General features: G+C 42.2%; 1 protein-coding gene across 3 annotated transcripts in view; it reads left to right on the top strand.

Moving 5' to 3' along the window:
* Positions 1-15165, top strand: part of LOC112118249 (E3 SUMO-protein ligase ZNF451) — an 84500-nt gene that overhangs the window by 33214 nt on the left and 36121 nt on the right. For all 3 annotated transcript variants that reach the window (XM_024216493.2, XM_024216494.2, XM_024216491.2), the window contains exons 5-9: positions 3195-3306; positions 4112-4262; positions 4635-4761; positions 9905-10061; positions 11758-11905. In XM_024216493.2, the coding sequence (XP_024072261.1) occupies positions 3195-3306; positions 4112-4262; positions 4635-4761; positions 9905-10061; positions 11758-11905 (695 nt within the window). The remainder of the gene's footprint in view (positions 1-3194; positions 3307-4111; positions 4263-4634; positions 4762-9904; positions 10062-11757; positions 11906-15165) is intronic.

Below are 15165 nucleotides of genomic sequence, written 5' to 3'. Positions count from 1 at the left end.
TCTATGGCGATGCGTGTGTGTTGCATTGTGGGTAGATACCTCAGCAGCTGAGTGTCTACTGCTGGTGTGAAGTTCTCTGCATTCAAAATAACTTTCTCAGAAGATTGAGGAATATGTATTAAAGCCCAGGGTAACTGTGGGATTTGGAGTCAAAAGTCCTCACAATCCCTTCCCACTGTGTCCAAAAAATTGCTTGGTTCTTGCTAGTCCTTGCCATTTTCCAACGTTTGTCAGCCAGCATGGAATTTTCTGAATTGTATAATGGGGAATACTTGAACCTTTTATGGCGAGACTAATGTGAGTTTTTTTTCGAAGCTACTGAAATGTTTGAAAATTATCTACAAGTTTGGAAGCCAACATTTCCAGACTTCTCATGAAAAAGAAGCATTTGTTGATAATACTCAAACAAAACCAACCAGAAGAACCTCCACCCTTCAAAAGATACTGCAGGATATCCAAGGTGCTCATGGTACAGGCATATACTTTCTTTACAAGTCCAAGGGTGCTTATAAGGAAGTGACCACATAATATATTTCTTTAAAAAGAAGAAACAGCCACTGGTCCAACTCCTGATCCTGGTGTGGAGTGTGGGATACAAGAGCTACCTTAACACATAGCCTGTTACATGCACCATTCCAATGCTTGGTATGTTTTCAATAACCGATTTGTGCATTACAAGTACATACCCTCAGTTGCATTTTATAACCAGTATAAACTCATATGTCTTTTTATCTATGATAAATGTATTGAATCCTGTAAATCCCATGTCTACTCAGGGCAATGTCCAAATTGTGATGATATGCCTTGGCCAGTGAGAAATCACGATAAACAGGATTTTGATGTGATGTATGTTTTACCATATGTTTCCAGCTGCTTTCATGCCATTTTGTGCCTGGCTACGTGATGTTTGTGAGGGGAGGGGAACGTAACCAGTGTGGGGGTGTAGTGGATAATGGTGATGAGGGTGGTTGGTTGGTTGTTTTTTGTTTTGTTTTAGAGACCAATCTATTGGGGAGGGGGAAGGATGGAGGCAGGGAAAGTAGCGACTGAGTGCAACTCTAAGGGAGGTGCTCAAGGATGGATATTTCTGCCCTTTCCTGTAGCTAAATTCACCTGATTATAAAGGTATGGCATTACACAGTCAGCGTCTAGAAGGGGGTAGGCAACCTATGGCACGCGTGCCAAAGGCGGCACACGAGCTGATTTTCAGTGGCACTTACACTGCCCGGGTCCTGGCCACCGGTCCGGGGGGCTCTGCATTTTAATTTAATTTTAAATGAAGCTTCTTAAACATTTTTAAAACCTTATTTACTTTACATACAACAATAGTTTAGTTATATATTATAGACTTATAGAAAGAGACCTTCTAAAAACGTTAAAATGTATTACTGGCACGCGAAACCTTAAATTAGAGTGAATAAATGAAGACTCGGCACAACACTTCTGAAAGGTTGCTGACCCCTGGTCTAGAAGATGATGCCCGGGACCCGTCAAAACCCAGACCAATGGGGCATATTGATTAAAATGACATTTACAAGATGAGTTCCCCTCATCAGCATTGTCTGTTGCTGCTGAGCTGTCTGATGTCTCAAGGAGGCCCTAGTTATTTAGGGGACTTGACATCCTCTCTGGTCCAGGGGCTGTTCAGACCCCTACCATTTCGGCTTGCTTGCAGCCCCCAGTGAGACTGTCCAGTATAACCAGGGATTAGTGGTGCCCTTCTAGGCAAAATCGTATCCTGCTCTTCAGAATAGACCCATGTAATGTGCGCTGCCAAAAGTAGCGTTCCTTTCTATTATGCAGGTTTTTGTCACAGCTCCTTGGCTTTGCTTCAGCACAGGAAATTGTCCTGGGAGTAACCAAGTTCTTCATTTGTTGTGATGGCTGCAATTAAATCTTCACGCTTTTGGAGAGAGAAGTCTGGATGTGCTCTTCTCCCAAGAGGACAAGAGTCCTGGACCTCTCTATGGGATTGCACAGAAACACAAACCTTAGTAGTGGCAGCAGCTTCAGGACCTGTGCTCTTGCACCAAAAAGCAAGTCCAAAATAGAGACTTTTGGACTCTCAGATGTGTGATTTAAATAGAAGGAGGGGGGGGGACATCTGGTCCAGATTACCCTGAAGCAATGGAGTACAGACAGGTGACCAGACAGATCACTTCAGATCTGAACCAATGCAATATCGTATAGCAATGAGGAAGACTAAATTAATCAGTGTAGTTATATCAGAATGGCAATGCGGCCATATTGCTTTTACACAACATAGCTCCCGCAAAAATAGAGGTAAGTGGATTCAAAAGGAGTGGAGGGGAAATGTTTCCAGTGCAACTTTTTGGTGTAAACAGCCTCAGGCGTTTGACGCCAGGAAGATTCTCCTAACAATTACCAACAGCCTAAGTTTTCCCTTTTTCCTTCTTTCTTATATCCTAGTTAGTTATACCCCCTATGCAGCCCCAAATAATTCTGCTCTCTCCTTGGTGTTTACACCTTTCAAATAATTGTAGCTGTAATTATATCACCGAGGAAGAGCAGTATACCATCACTAGGTTATTTATACATTTTACTTTTCTTCTCCTCTGTAGAGCACCATGATAGGTGTTATATAAAAACCTAAATAGCCAATTCCATAGCAGGATTATATTCCGTCATTATTGACACCTGCAGTATATTCGCTTACCTTAGATAATTTTCTTAGCTAAGAACAGTGAAATGGAATTTTTGGAGAAATTAAGATCAGAAGTCAAATTGAGAGTTTCATAACTAACATGTCTGTCTCACAGAAGAAATGAAGGTCATTTGAAGTCACAAGTTCTCTATAATGGATTTTAGGTGAGAAAATTCCGTATGGTGAGTGTACCACAGATGGTGGTGGTGTTGATAGATGATGGAAAGGTTAGCAGTCAAATTGAGGTGGTTTTTCCTGTATTCAGTAGCCAATAATGAATGAATGTGTCAGACTTCAAGAGCGTACCTCACTGGGGACATGGAAATTAACCATAAGTCATTCACTTACCTTGGTATGAGCACCTATATTCTATTGTATAATTGTCAGTGGTATGTATCTATTCTAGGCTCCTCTTTGTAAATCAGAAACTTTCATCCACATTTGAGTACTGAGTGTTAACTTGAGCTAATTCAATGTATCTAATCAGAATAAATTCATTGTCTTTTTATCTAATCTGTTCACCCTTTAGGAAAAAGTGGACTCCCAGCATGCTCATGGATTGCAGGAGCTGGAATTTATCCGAGGACATAGTGACACAGAAGCAGCAAGATTGTGTGTAGACCAGTGGCTAAAAATGCCAGGTATTTAATTAGAAAGGGTGGGAATTTAAAATATGGCACTCACAGCTGTTGAACAGTGAATACTCATAAGAGCAGTGAACATTGCTCCAGTAATATGAAGTCAAATAACTATCAGCAACATGTGTTTTACACCACTTTTATTTCCGTCAATATTGGTTATTTTTAAATGTTACATTACACAATAAATCATCCAGTAATTGCATTAACAATGTCAGCAATGAACAGATACTTGACTCCCCAGAGATCCTCCAATACCAATTTTGTGCAATGTGGCATTTAAAATTTCTCACACAGTGGTTGCTATAAGAATTCTCTCAAATGCTTTTGCAACCAATTAACTTTAATATGATATTCCCAGTGGTAAGAATAGTGCAGTAACATAGCTACTTGCAAAGGCAGAATTGTTGCATGGAAAACTTTATATTGTGTGACTGTCACTAGTAGGAGAAATATTTGTCTCTATATAAATGTAAGTGTTGGTAAGTACACTTCAGACACAAGGAAGTTCAAAGAAGATTTCAAAGAGCAACACTACTAAATCATATGGCGTAAATTGAATAGAGGTTAGCTTTATACAGTGTACAAATCACATTTTTCTCATAACAATTAAAAACTGTAAAACTAATCTTCTAAGTAGTGGGATTAAAAAAACCCTAAAGAGATCAAACTTCCTCTTGTGCAGGTTGGCTACTTTGTATTGTATTGCCAGTATAATCTGGTCCTTGGATATTTGATTTAAAAAAAAAAAGTATTCTGAAATATAATCAAAATTGTATGTACTTAGGTATTTTGTTCTACCATGTAGGTCTCAAACCAGGCACCATTAACATGGGAAGAAAAGGTGTGCCCCACAGAACTGGCCAAACACCAATCAACAGCAATCCCATTTTATGTCCTGTAATGCACTGCAACAGAAAGTTTGATAATGGTCATCTTCTGTTAGGTCACCTGAAAAGGTAAGGACATTTATTGTAGATCAGAATAAAAAACACCACTGAGCCGTCGGAATTCTAGGGCACTGTGGGTGTTTCTTCCCCTGGTTAAGCAGTTCTGTTTTTTCCCTCTCCAATTGGCCATGAAAGTGAAGATACTTCCATTGTGACCACATCTTTGACAAATATTTGAATTGACATGGCCAATATTAAATGAAGCTATATATTAAAAAGTCTTGTCATGTTCACTGCTTTAATGGAAAGTCAGTAGTGTTGGATTATGGTTTTGCCTGATTCTTCAAATGTTACATTACACAATAAATCTTTTCTCTCAAAACCCCCCTGTTATGTTACTTATAGAGTGGGCTAATTATGTTGGTAATTTTTTCTTTATAGGTTTGATCATTCTCCATGTGACCCAGCAATTACACTACGTGGACCTCCAACTAATGCTGTTGCCTGTGTGGTATGCTGCAAAAGATTTGTCACCTCACAGCAGTATAGTGATCACCTTTTATCTAAGGCAAGAACTCATGGATAGGTATTCACCTGACTGAATATTATGTAGGATTTACAAAAACTATAGCTACAGATAATCTTGCATTTTAACCTACCTTTGCCCCTGGTTCACTGAACCTTCCTAACTTACAGAATTTTTATTGTGATGGTGTCTCTTAGAGTTCAAATTATCCTGAAAACATTTCTGTAAATATTGCCATAAAACTTAACAATTAAGTTGTGATTTGCATTCCAAGTGTGGTGTGAAAGTTGGTTCACCTGGCTTGAAACCTTCCTTCCCGCCCCATCTCTCCTGATGCTGACAGTACAGACTAGTGGGGGAAGAGGAAGAAGCAGACTGCTAAAAAGGAGGGAAAACAACAGAAAAGAGAAGCAACTATGGTGATTCTGATATTATCTATCCTTACTCCACTGATACCTCCATGGACCACCACTAATTGATCTTTGTATTAGTAGTAGATTGGGCCTTGAACTCAGTTTGGTCTGCGGAAGGAAGGAATTCCAAAGAATTCATTAGTATTAATTTATTACTGAATGTAAGTCAATTGGCTTGGTACATGAGGAAAAACTAAGCAAGTCATTTGTCCCAGTCTTTCTCCCACAGTCCTTTTATTGATTTATTCATGTTACCTTAGCACTCAAGAGCCCTAGTCATGGATCAGAAGCCGTTTGTGCTAGGTACTGTACAAACAGAAAAAACACAGTCCAGCACAGGGAAGGGAGTGTGTGACTCACCAGCAGAGTGAACAGTGTGAAGGTGCCAAAGGTCATGTTAGTTCCACAATATTTTATTTTTTAGGAGGGGATCAGAAAAATGGAAAAGGAAGGGCAGGGGAGGAGAGGAGAAGGGGACATGTGCAGAGTGAAGCTGAGGTGATGTGACTGCGAGGGAGGGGAGGGTTGGAGCCAAGAGCCAGTCAACACAGGTTAAAGCAACTCCAGTCAAAACTGGAGAAAGTTGGAGAAAGTTCTCCAAGGAACAACAGTCCTGGCTTTGGCTGATTTTTGCCCCTGCCAGCTAGAGACACTGCCCATTGTTACGAAGCAGTTCTATCTTTCGCCTGGATGGCCCTTGCTCTGTTCCAAAAGTAGGGTCTTCAGCTAAATGTAACAAAATCCATGTTGATTCCATAAAGAAGATAAAGGGGCTTCTTTGGACACTTCGATAGACAGGGACTATCTTCTCTTAGACAGGTTTGTGACCTTGTCAGATTTGGTACAGACAATTCGGGGGAGTCCTCAGACCACTGTAAGGAAATGTCTTCAGCTCCTGGGACACATGACCCACATGCGAGGGTACACCTTTGCTGCTTTTTGGCTCAGAGTGATCTATTCTTCTGTCAGAGATATTTTGGACAGACAGGCGACAGTTCTTTTGCAGGTGAGGAACTCCCTGGATTGGTGGAAATATCAACTCAACATCTGTGCGGGTGTTCCCTTCTGCCGCCCAACTCCATCACTAACTTGAACAACAGACGCATCACTGTTGGGGTGGGGAGCTCATCTCAGTGCTCTCATGACTTAGGGCAGATGGACAACTCAAGACATCTCCACATCAATCTGTTTGAGCTCAGGGCTATCAGGAACAACTGCCTCCATTTCCTATCTCATCGTGGCGAATCAATCAGGGTCACGATGGACAACATATCCTGCGTGTTGTGTATCAGAAACAGGGAGGAGATTGCCCTCTCTGTGCACCGAAACTATGGAACTGATGCATAGCTCATCAGATCCAAATTTCAGCAGTCTACCTCCCAGGCATTCAGAATACCACAGCCAGTGTTCTCAGCAGGCACTTCTCACAGGACTACAAATTGGACCTAGGCTCAAGTCCTTCAAAGAGCGGGGGTGGGGCGGGGGTCTACTGGAGTTGGGTCTCTATGCAACCTCCAGGAACAAGAAGTGTCCTCTTTCTGGCTCAAGAGAAGGTCTGAGCTGCTGTTTTTGCGGGGGGTTCCTTCTGTCCTGGAAGCAGAGTGTGTTCTTTGCATTCCCTCCGACTCTGCTTATAGATCCAACCTAGCTGAGACAAGCGTGATACCCTTACCTGCTTCACCTATGTATACATCCACTTCTCAAGACCACTGCTTAACACCTCTCAAAGGATGTGGGTCACGTGCTTCACCCCAATCTAGGAGTTTTCCAGCGTTGGGTGTGGTTCCTTGATAGTTTGCAGGGTTAAAATCCTCTTCCTCTGAGGAAGTGCAACAGGAGTTAATGAATACTAGAAAGAAGTCAGCCTGTACTACTTCCCTTCAGAAACAGGAGATTCTCCCATTCATGCTGTCACTGCCACTTCCTGCCTGGATTATCTGAAGAAATCAGGGTTATTAGCTCAATTAAGGTCCGTTTGGCTGTAATATCAGCCTTTCATCTGATGTAGAGGGGTTTTCCGTATTTGTTCATCCTGTATCGTCTAGGTTTGTTAAGGATGTCAGGAACTCTACCACCAGACTAGAGACCCCACCCTCATCTGGGATCTCAACCTGGCACTCAACTACCTGTTATTAAACATCCATTCAAGCGTATGGCAACATGCTCTCTACTCCATTTGTCTATGAAGACAGCCTTTTCAATAGCCATCATGTCAGCTGTAGAGTTAGGGAGATTAGTGTCTTGATTCCAGTTTTCCACCCCCTCCTCCCTTGTACAGAATGCTTCAAAAATAATGCTTCTTTATGCCCACATCCTAAATTATTACCTAAGGCTCTCTCGGAGTTCCACCCTAACCAATTATTCATTGACCAGTGTTTTTCCTGAAGCCACACAACTCTGCAGGAGTCCTGTTTTCGTACCCTGGATCTTAGAAGAGTGCTGGCCTTCTACTTGGATAAGACTAAGTAATTTCGAATGTCACCCAGGCTGTTCATCTCCTTTGCAAATAGATCCAAGGGAGCCACGATTTCTGCTCAGACTTTTGAGATAGTTATCTTGATGTATTGCCACTTGGCAGGTCTTCACTACGGGGGGGGGTCGATTTAAGATACGCAAATTCAGCTACGCGACGTATCGGAGCCGACTTACCCCGCTGTGAGGACGGCGGCAAAATCGACCTCCACGGCTTCCCGTTGACGGCGCTTACTCCTACCTCCCCTGGTGGAGTAAGAGCGTCGATTCAGGGATCGATTTCTACCCGCCGATTCAGGCGGGTAGTGTAGACCTAGCCTGAGTCCGCCGGCGTTCTTCTTTCTCTAAGCGTGATAGCACGTTGTATCAAGTCACAAACAACATCCACAGCATTACTTAAGAATGTACCAAAACTTGGCCAAATTATGATCCTTCAAATTTTTTTCTACCATTCTAGATGCCAGTTGCACAGGCATGCTTTGCTCAGGTTTGCAGGGACTGAACAGGATTTTCCTTGTTCCTCCCAACCACCTAGAATCACTGTGATGCCAGATACAGGAACTGAAACTGGGGAGACACTCTCTCTTGTCCACGCAGTGCCCCCTGTTGCCTAGGCAGCATGCAGTGGGAGCAGCTTGACGCGAATCTAGAACAGTGAGGGAAAGGGGTTGCCTGTGCAACCTTAATTTGGCCCCCGTATCTTGTGCATTTTGATACTCCCTTTAATTACGTGATCAGAAGACCTGCCTCATTCAGTGCACAGAATGGATGGTGCTCAGGGAGTAAATCTGGGTTGTGTAGTGAATGAGGTTTTTTGTAGAATTCCTCTTTCATTTGTTGCAAAAGTTGGAAGATGTGTAGTGAATGAGGCAAGGGATTCTGGGACGAGACAGGGTGGTCTTGTGGTTTATGCAGATTCATGCTACCTGGGAGAATTGGATTTTTTTCCCCTGTCTCTGCCACACCCAAGTTTTCATAGGGTAGCCACTAATTGTGTGGTCCTTATTTTTTAAGTGACCAACATTTTGGGGCCAGTTTAGAAGAAATGCCCACAATGCCAACTAAATTAAAGGGAGCTGTACCTTAAATATATAAAGCACTATAAAAATGCTAAGTAGTGAAAAATCAAGCCCTGTGCATCTCAAAGTGAGCACCCAAAATTAGTTGTAATTTCTGACAATTTTGTCTTTAAACTCTGTGCCTTAGTACCCCACCCCATCTGTGGAATGGGAATAATATCTTCCTACCTCACAAGGATTTCTTGAAGGCAAATTCATTAATGTTAGTGAAACATTCATGGTTAATGAGTGCCATGGAAAAGACCATGAGGAAATTAATAATTCTGTAGTGAGTACTAGGTTTGAATAGTGTGCAATAAAAATTGAACGAGGATAAAACAAAATTTTGTATAGCTTTCAGAGAACACCCTCTATCCTGTGCACTGAATGTTGTAGAGGTCCGGGGGAGGGGGGCAATAATATGATCATGTAATTAGAGACTATGTTATAATGCACAATGGGGCAGAATTAGGTTGGTCATTCAACCTTTAATTCTGGTACACCTCTACCCCGATACAACGTGGTCCTCGGGAGCCAAAAAATCTCAACGCCTTATAGGTGAGACCGCGTTATATTGGGTTCGATCCGGTACGGCGTACAGGCAGAGCCAGTACGCCATGCCGGACTGGACCGTCTTCCCTGGCTGTGATTTAAAGGGCCCGGTGCTCCAGCGGCTGCGGGGAGCCCCGGTCCCTTTAAATCACCACCGGAGCTCCGGCAGCCAGGCTCGGGCAGTGATTTAAAGGGCCCAGGGTTCCACACGAATTTGGATATAACGTGGTAAAGCAGCAGGGCTCGGGTGGCGCTTTAAAAGGTCCGGGGCTCCCCGCTGCTTTACCGCATTATATCCGAATTCGTGTTATATCGGGTCGCGTTCTATCAGGGTAGAGGTGTACTTCCTACCTTTTGAATGCTTGAGTTTGCAACCGTAACTTTCTTTCACCATAGACTTTTTTTTTTAATATAAATCATATACTATTTACACAATAATATGACTTCACAAAAAAAAATAAAGTCAAAGCAAACTTATACTCATTGCCCTCTGAAATTTCCATTGAATTAGTAATCTCACTTGGACTGTAGTATGGTGATTATAACTCTGTCCCAAGTTTTTTAGAAAGTCTAATAAAAATATAAAGAATCTCTAATATGCATTAAAATGTGTGTGTTTATTAAATGCAAAATAAATATTTTTATAATTAGGTTGATTCTTTTACTAACCAGATTTGTTTTATTTTTCAGATAAATGATGATGATGATGGGCATAAAAGAAATCTTCCTCCACAGCTTATTCAGTGCTTTGCATGTCCATACTGCTTCCTCCTTTTCAGCATAAGAGATGAATGCCTGCAGCATATGTCTGGAAAGAATCACTTCCTTCAGGTTTTTAAATTGAGTGGTATGTTGTAATTTGAATGTAGCATCTTTTAGGTCCTTTTGATAATGCATTTATGCCATGTGAGAGAATGTGTTTTCAGCTGTGAATTAAAGAAAAAACGTGTATTTCTTTTAGGATGTCTGAAATTGGGGAAAAGATACACAAACTGTGTAGATTTACCAGGTTATCTTCATTTGAGATTAATGTTTTGTTAATATGTTGTTATATTCTGACAGAGATTGTATAAAAAGGTGTTTTAGAATTCTATATTTCTGTGTGTCTCCCTGATTCCCATATCAAATTTGCTCCATTTTCATATATATAAAAACTAGCAGACCTTCCAAAATAAGGCTGGGCTCTAAAAGTCAAGTTGGATTTTGTCCTAGTCACACACCACCAGTAACAAAGTTTAGCAGGCCATATCAGACCCTCAGTGATACCTGTGAAACTCCATTGTCTTAGGTAGGCTTGCGTAGGTGTAAAGATTGGAACTTAGGCATGAGTTATGTTGATGCACAAGAAATGATTCGGTTGTCCATTCAGTGTGAGCTGTGTTGGTTTCAGAGTTCTAACACCAAGGAATAAGCAGTAAACACTTATTTTGTGACAAAAGTAAATGAATAAGATTCTGAATACACACATGGAGAGTTGACTAGTTGAATAAGAAGTAACCATATTAATATAGTTATTTTTCATGGTAGAACTGCACTTTAAGGTTCGTATGGTAATAAAGAATCCATTGTGTTTTGGTACAGTCACCTGTTATATAATCTTACCACTCAACAATGAAGCTGTTGACTGACCCCTCATATGTATTCTAAATCTAATGGGCCATTGGAAATTAATAGCCTGTTTGAGGCCCATGAGAGCTGCAGCTGTTTATCACCTCTGAAAATCAGGCCACCCGTCTTCAAATCTGTTTTTTTACTCTTCTTTAACTGCCATGAAAAGACCAATAATGTAAAAAGGAGACAATATCCTTCATTAGATACAATCCAACTTTAAACATTTCCATACATAAATGGTTGAATACTCAGCTTCCTTCTTTGAATTTATATATCTTTGTAGTTAATAATAGCAATATTGGCCTCCATGCCAGGCAGTTAATGCTTCTGGGCCTGGCCTCAGCTGCCAGGAAATGCTCTTCCCATTGGTTGTTACTACTTAAATATGTGAAAGGTGAACTGCAAGGGGAAAAACGATCGCCTTTGTTGCCTCTTTGATGTATAATGGTGGCCACAAAGATTTTCATAAACTATTCCTACTCATTTTATATTAGAAACTATTATTTTCATTCTGTATGCCAGCAACATGTTAGACTTTCTGCACATACCCACCAATCCTCCTGCCCCATAACATTTAAAATCTAAGAAAGAAATACTATGAAAGATGAGAGAGATGGAGACAATCAAAACATGTAAAAGCTTGTTAAATGTATTATGGCGTATTTTTTTCCTACACATTATATACCTTTTTTGGTTAAAATGCATTAATCAGAGCAGGAGGGGAGTTGATAAGGCCCTTGATGATAGCAGCAAGAAGCTTGAATTTGAAAAGGGTTGGAGAGGGAGCAGGTGGTGGAATTTAAATGGGACGAGGTGACATGGTCATAATGATTGGCAAGGAACGTATTGTTAATAGCTGTGTTCTAAGAGATAAAATACTACATGTTGACTTTGAAATATGTGGCTTCGTTTTATCCCATCTCATATTGCAGATGAAACTGGGACACCACTTCCTTTATCTTTCCCATCTTATGCAAAGAAACTTCTTATAGCTTTATGTAAAGAGGTCCCATTCCAAGTGAAGTGCACATCCTGCCACCAGAAGTTACGTTCGCATATGGAGCTAACAGCTCACTTCAGGTTTGTGAGAGTCTATTGTCTATATACAATGAACTTGACTGCATAGATATGTATTGTTTCTCTGAGGTTTTTAAATACCTAGTAGCCCAGTACAGTAGTTAGGCATCAAACTCCTCACAAGTTCCACCTTTTTCCTCGTTTTCCCCAGATAATTGAATGGGGTGATGGTGGATTGTATTTCAGTCACTGCTAATGCCTGGGGTGAGGCAGGGAGCACCATAGGGCCATTAAAATGCTGTAAGTATTTGAGGTTGTGATTCTAATAGTTTTAGATCTGGAAAACACATACTCTATTTTTAAAATGGGTCAAAATCTAAGTGGTGTTATGTATAATTTAAATTAAAATCGTATATATAGTGCCACAATCTTACTAGGTGCTTTACTGAGTAATACGTGTTCCCAGCCAGAGAGCATACACAAGATACAGGTACAAGATGGGACAGTCTTTCAAGAAAGGAGAAGCAAAAGAGGGTTATTGGTGAGGGAGAAGTGGAAAGGAAGTGTTCCTGGAAAAGTGGGTTTTAAGGAGGGGACTTGTTTGACAGCAAATGGAAGGCTGTTCGAAGCACAGAGGGAGGCATAGCTGAAGTCATGAAAGAGAGCAAGGGAGCAGTAAGAGGATTTGAAAGAGAGTAAGGAACACATGGAGCAGTTGGAGGAAAGGAGAACAGTGATGTAAGTGAGAGCAAGACTGTACAGGACTTTGATGGTGGGGAGGACAAGGTGCTTGAATTTGGGTTAGAAGAGGAGAAGCTAACAGAAGGATTCTGTGTGGGAAGACATGTAAGCGTATCAGAATTACTTAAAAGGAAGGATTTTAGCTGAGGCATTTTGGATACGTTATGAGAAAAGATGTTCAGAAAAAGAATAGCCTGAAAGATAAAGGTTACAGTAGTCCAAGTGAGAGAAGAATAAGGCATAAACAAGAGTTCTAGTGGTATGTAGAATGGATTTTGGTGCATCTTCTACAGTCTAAACCAGGGTTGGGCAAACTACAGCCCGTGGGCCGGATCCGGCCTGCAGGATTACCACACCCGTGGCGCTGCAGGCCCTGCGCCACTCCCAGAAGCGGCCGAAAGCACGTCCCTGCGGCCCCTGGGGAACCGTGGCCAATGGGAGCTGTGGGGGAGGTACCCGCAGGCGAGGGGCAATGCGCGGAGCCCTCTGCCCCCTCCCCCAGTGGCCGCAGGGACGTGGCGCTGGCCGCTTCCCGGAGCGGCATGGGGCCAGGGCAGGCAGGGAGCCTGACTTAGTTCCGCTGTGCGCTGCTGCCACCCTGGAGCCTCTCCAGGTAAGCGGCACCGGGCTGGAGCCTGCACCCCAAACCACTCTTGCACCTCACCCCCCTGTCCTGAGCCCCCTCGTACACCCTGCGCCCCTGTGCACGCCAACCCCCTGCTCTGAGCCCCCTCGTAAACCCTGCACCCCTCCTCTGCCCCAAGCCCTTGCCCTGAGCCCCTTCCTGCATCCCGCACTCCCGCCCGCAACCCAACCCCCTGCCCCGGCCCTACATTCATGGCCCTGCATGCAATTTCCCCACCCAGATGTGGCCCTTGGGCCAAAAAGTTTGCCCACCCCTGGTCTAAACAGCTGTCTTGCTGCAGGAGTTCTCAGAAATGTCCTAGTCCTTCACTACAGAGTCTACAGTCTGTCTTCTATCCCTCCCGACACCTTAGATGAGGGCTATGTGAAACCCACAAAGTTATCTCACAAAAATGGGTTTTTAGCCCACAGTAAGACTTGTCTTCGCCACCACTGCCCAGTATTGAGTGCTACTCATGCTGCTCATACAGCTGGATCAGTTGAAGTTCCGTGGCTGATGTACTGCTTCCTTTTTCTGGGGTTAATCAGAAAAAGGAGCGTATGGGTCACTTACGTAAAAATAGCAATGAGCAAACTGGCCTAACAGTCATGGAGCTTCTGGGGAAGGGAGAGCTGGGTGGAAGTCCTACCCTATAAATCTGAAGGGGGGATAATTTAGGGAGATGATCCCACCACTTCCTCCTGCCAGGCACTGAGATGATATAATTATTCCTCATTTCCCCACTCCAAATTCCTCTCACTTCCCCGCTGTGGGCCTAAGCTCCCCTGGCCTGGAAGCAAGAGAGAGTATGCCATTCTCAAGCCTATTGAGGCATTAAAAATGTATGAGATGCTTTTAAGTACCCACTAGATGTAGAATATTCAGTGGGCACCTTTCTGTATGTACCACACCTACCACATTTCAATACTGATGTAATATAAACGGTAAATGATATCAATTTTTTAAAAGTCTGGGGGCACTTATCTGGAATGAGCACTTAGTTTTCTATAATGCGTAGTGACTTTTACAAAAATAACTGGTAGGCATTGTACAGTTTGACAAGCTACTGGGCCTGTTAATATGCATTTAAAAAGGGCAGTATTTCCCTATTTAGTGTAGTTGTATCTGTGCCATTTCCAGGATATTAGAGAGACTAGATGCGTGAGGTAATATCTTTTATTGGACCAACTTCTGTTGGTGATCGAGACAAGCTTTTGAGCCACACAGGAGCTCTTCTTCAGGTCCGGGAAAGATATTCCTAGTGTCATCCTCAAAGGAAACCTGCACAACGCTTTCAAAAGATGAGTCTTGGAGCTTAAATTCATTACTTTGCTAGACACTAAAAATCATGGACTGAAGAAAGACACTGGATTTATGGCTTATTATGAACAATCTGTAACCAACCCCTACTTTTGTGCTATGACTGCAGAAATGTTAACAGGCCACTCTACCTTGAATGGTCCCTTAGAACAGTTGTTCTCAACCAGGTGTATGTGTACCCCTGGAGGTATGCAGAGGTCTTCCAGGGAGTACATCATCTCATCTAGATATTTGCCTAGTTTTACAACAGGATACATAAAAAGCACTGGCAAAATCAGTAAAAACTAAAATTTCATATAGACAATGAATTGTTTATACTGCTTTATATACTATATGCTGAAATATAAGTACAATATTTATATTCAAATTTATTTTATAATTATTTGGTAAAATGAGAAAGTAAGCAATTTGTCAGTAATAGTGTGCTGTGACACTTTTGTATTTTTATATCTGATTTTGTAAGTCAGTAGTTTTTAAGTGAGGTGAAACTTGGGGGTATGCAAGACAAATCAGACTCCTGAAAGGGGTACAGTAGTCTGGAAAGGTTGAGAGCCACTGCCTTAGCATATGAGCTAACTGTGTATGCCAGTGGTTCCCAAACTTGTTCCGCCGCTTGTGCAGGGAAAGCCCCTGGCGG

Source organism: Terrapene carolina, unplaced genomic scaffold, assembly GCF_002925995.2.
Source record: "Terrapene carolina triunguis isolate 2854851 unplaced genomic scaffold, T_m_triunguis-2.0 Scaffold42, whole genome shotgun sequence".
NCBI classification, from domain to species: Eukaryota; Metazoa; Chordata; order Testudines; family Emydidae; genus Terrapene; species Terrapene triunguis.
The sequence above is the reverse complement of the archived record's forward strand: the minus strand, read 5'-3'. Positions and strand labels throughout refer to the sequence as shown.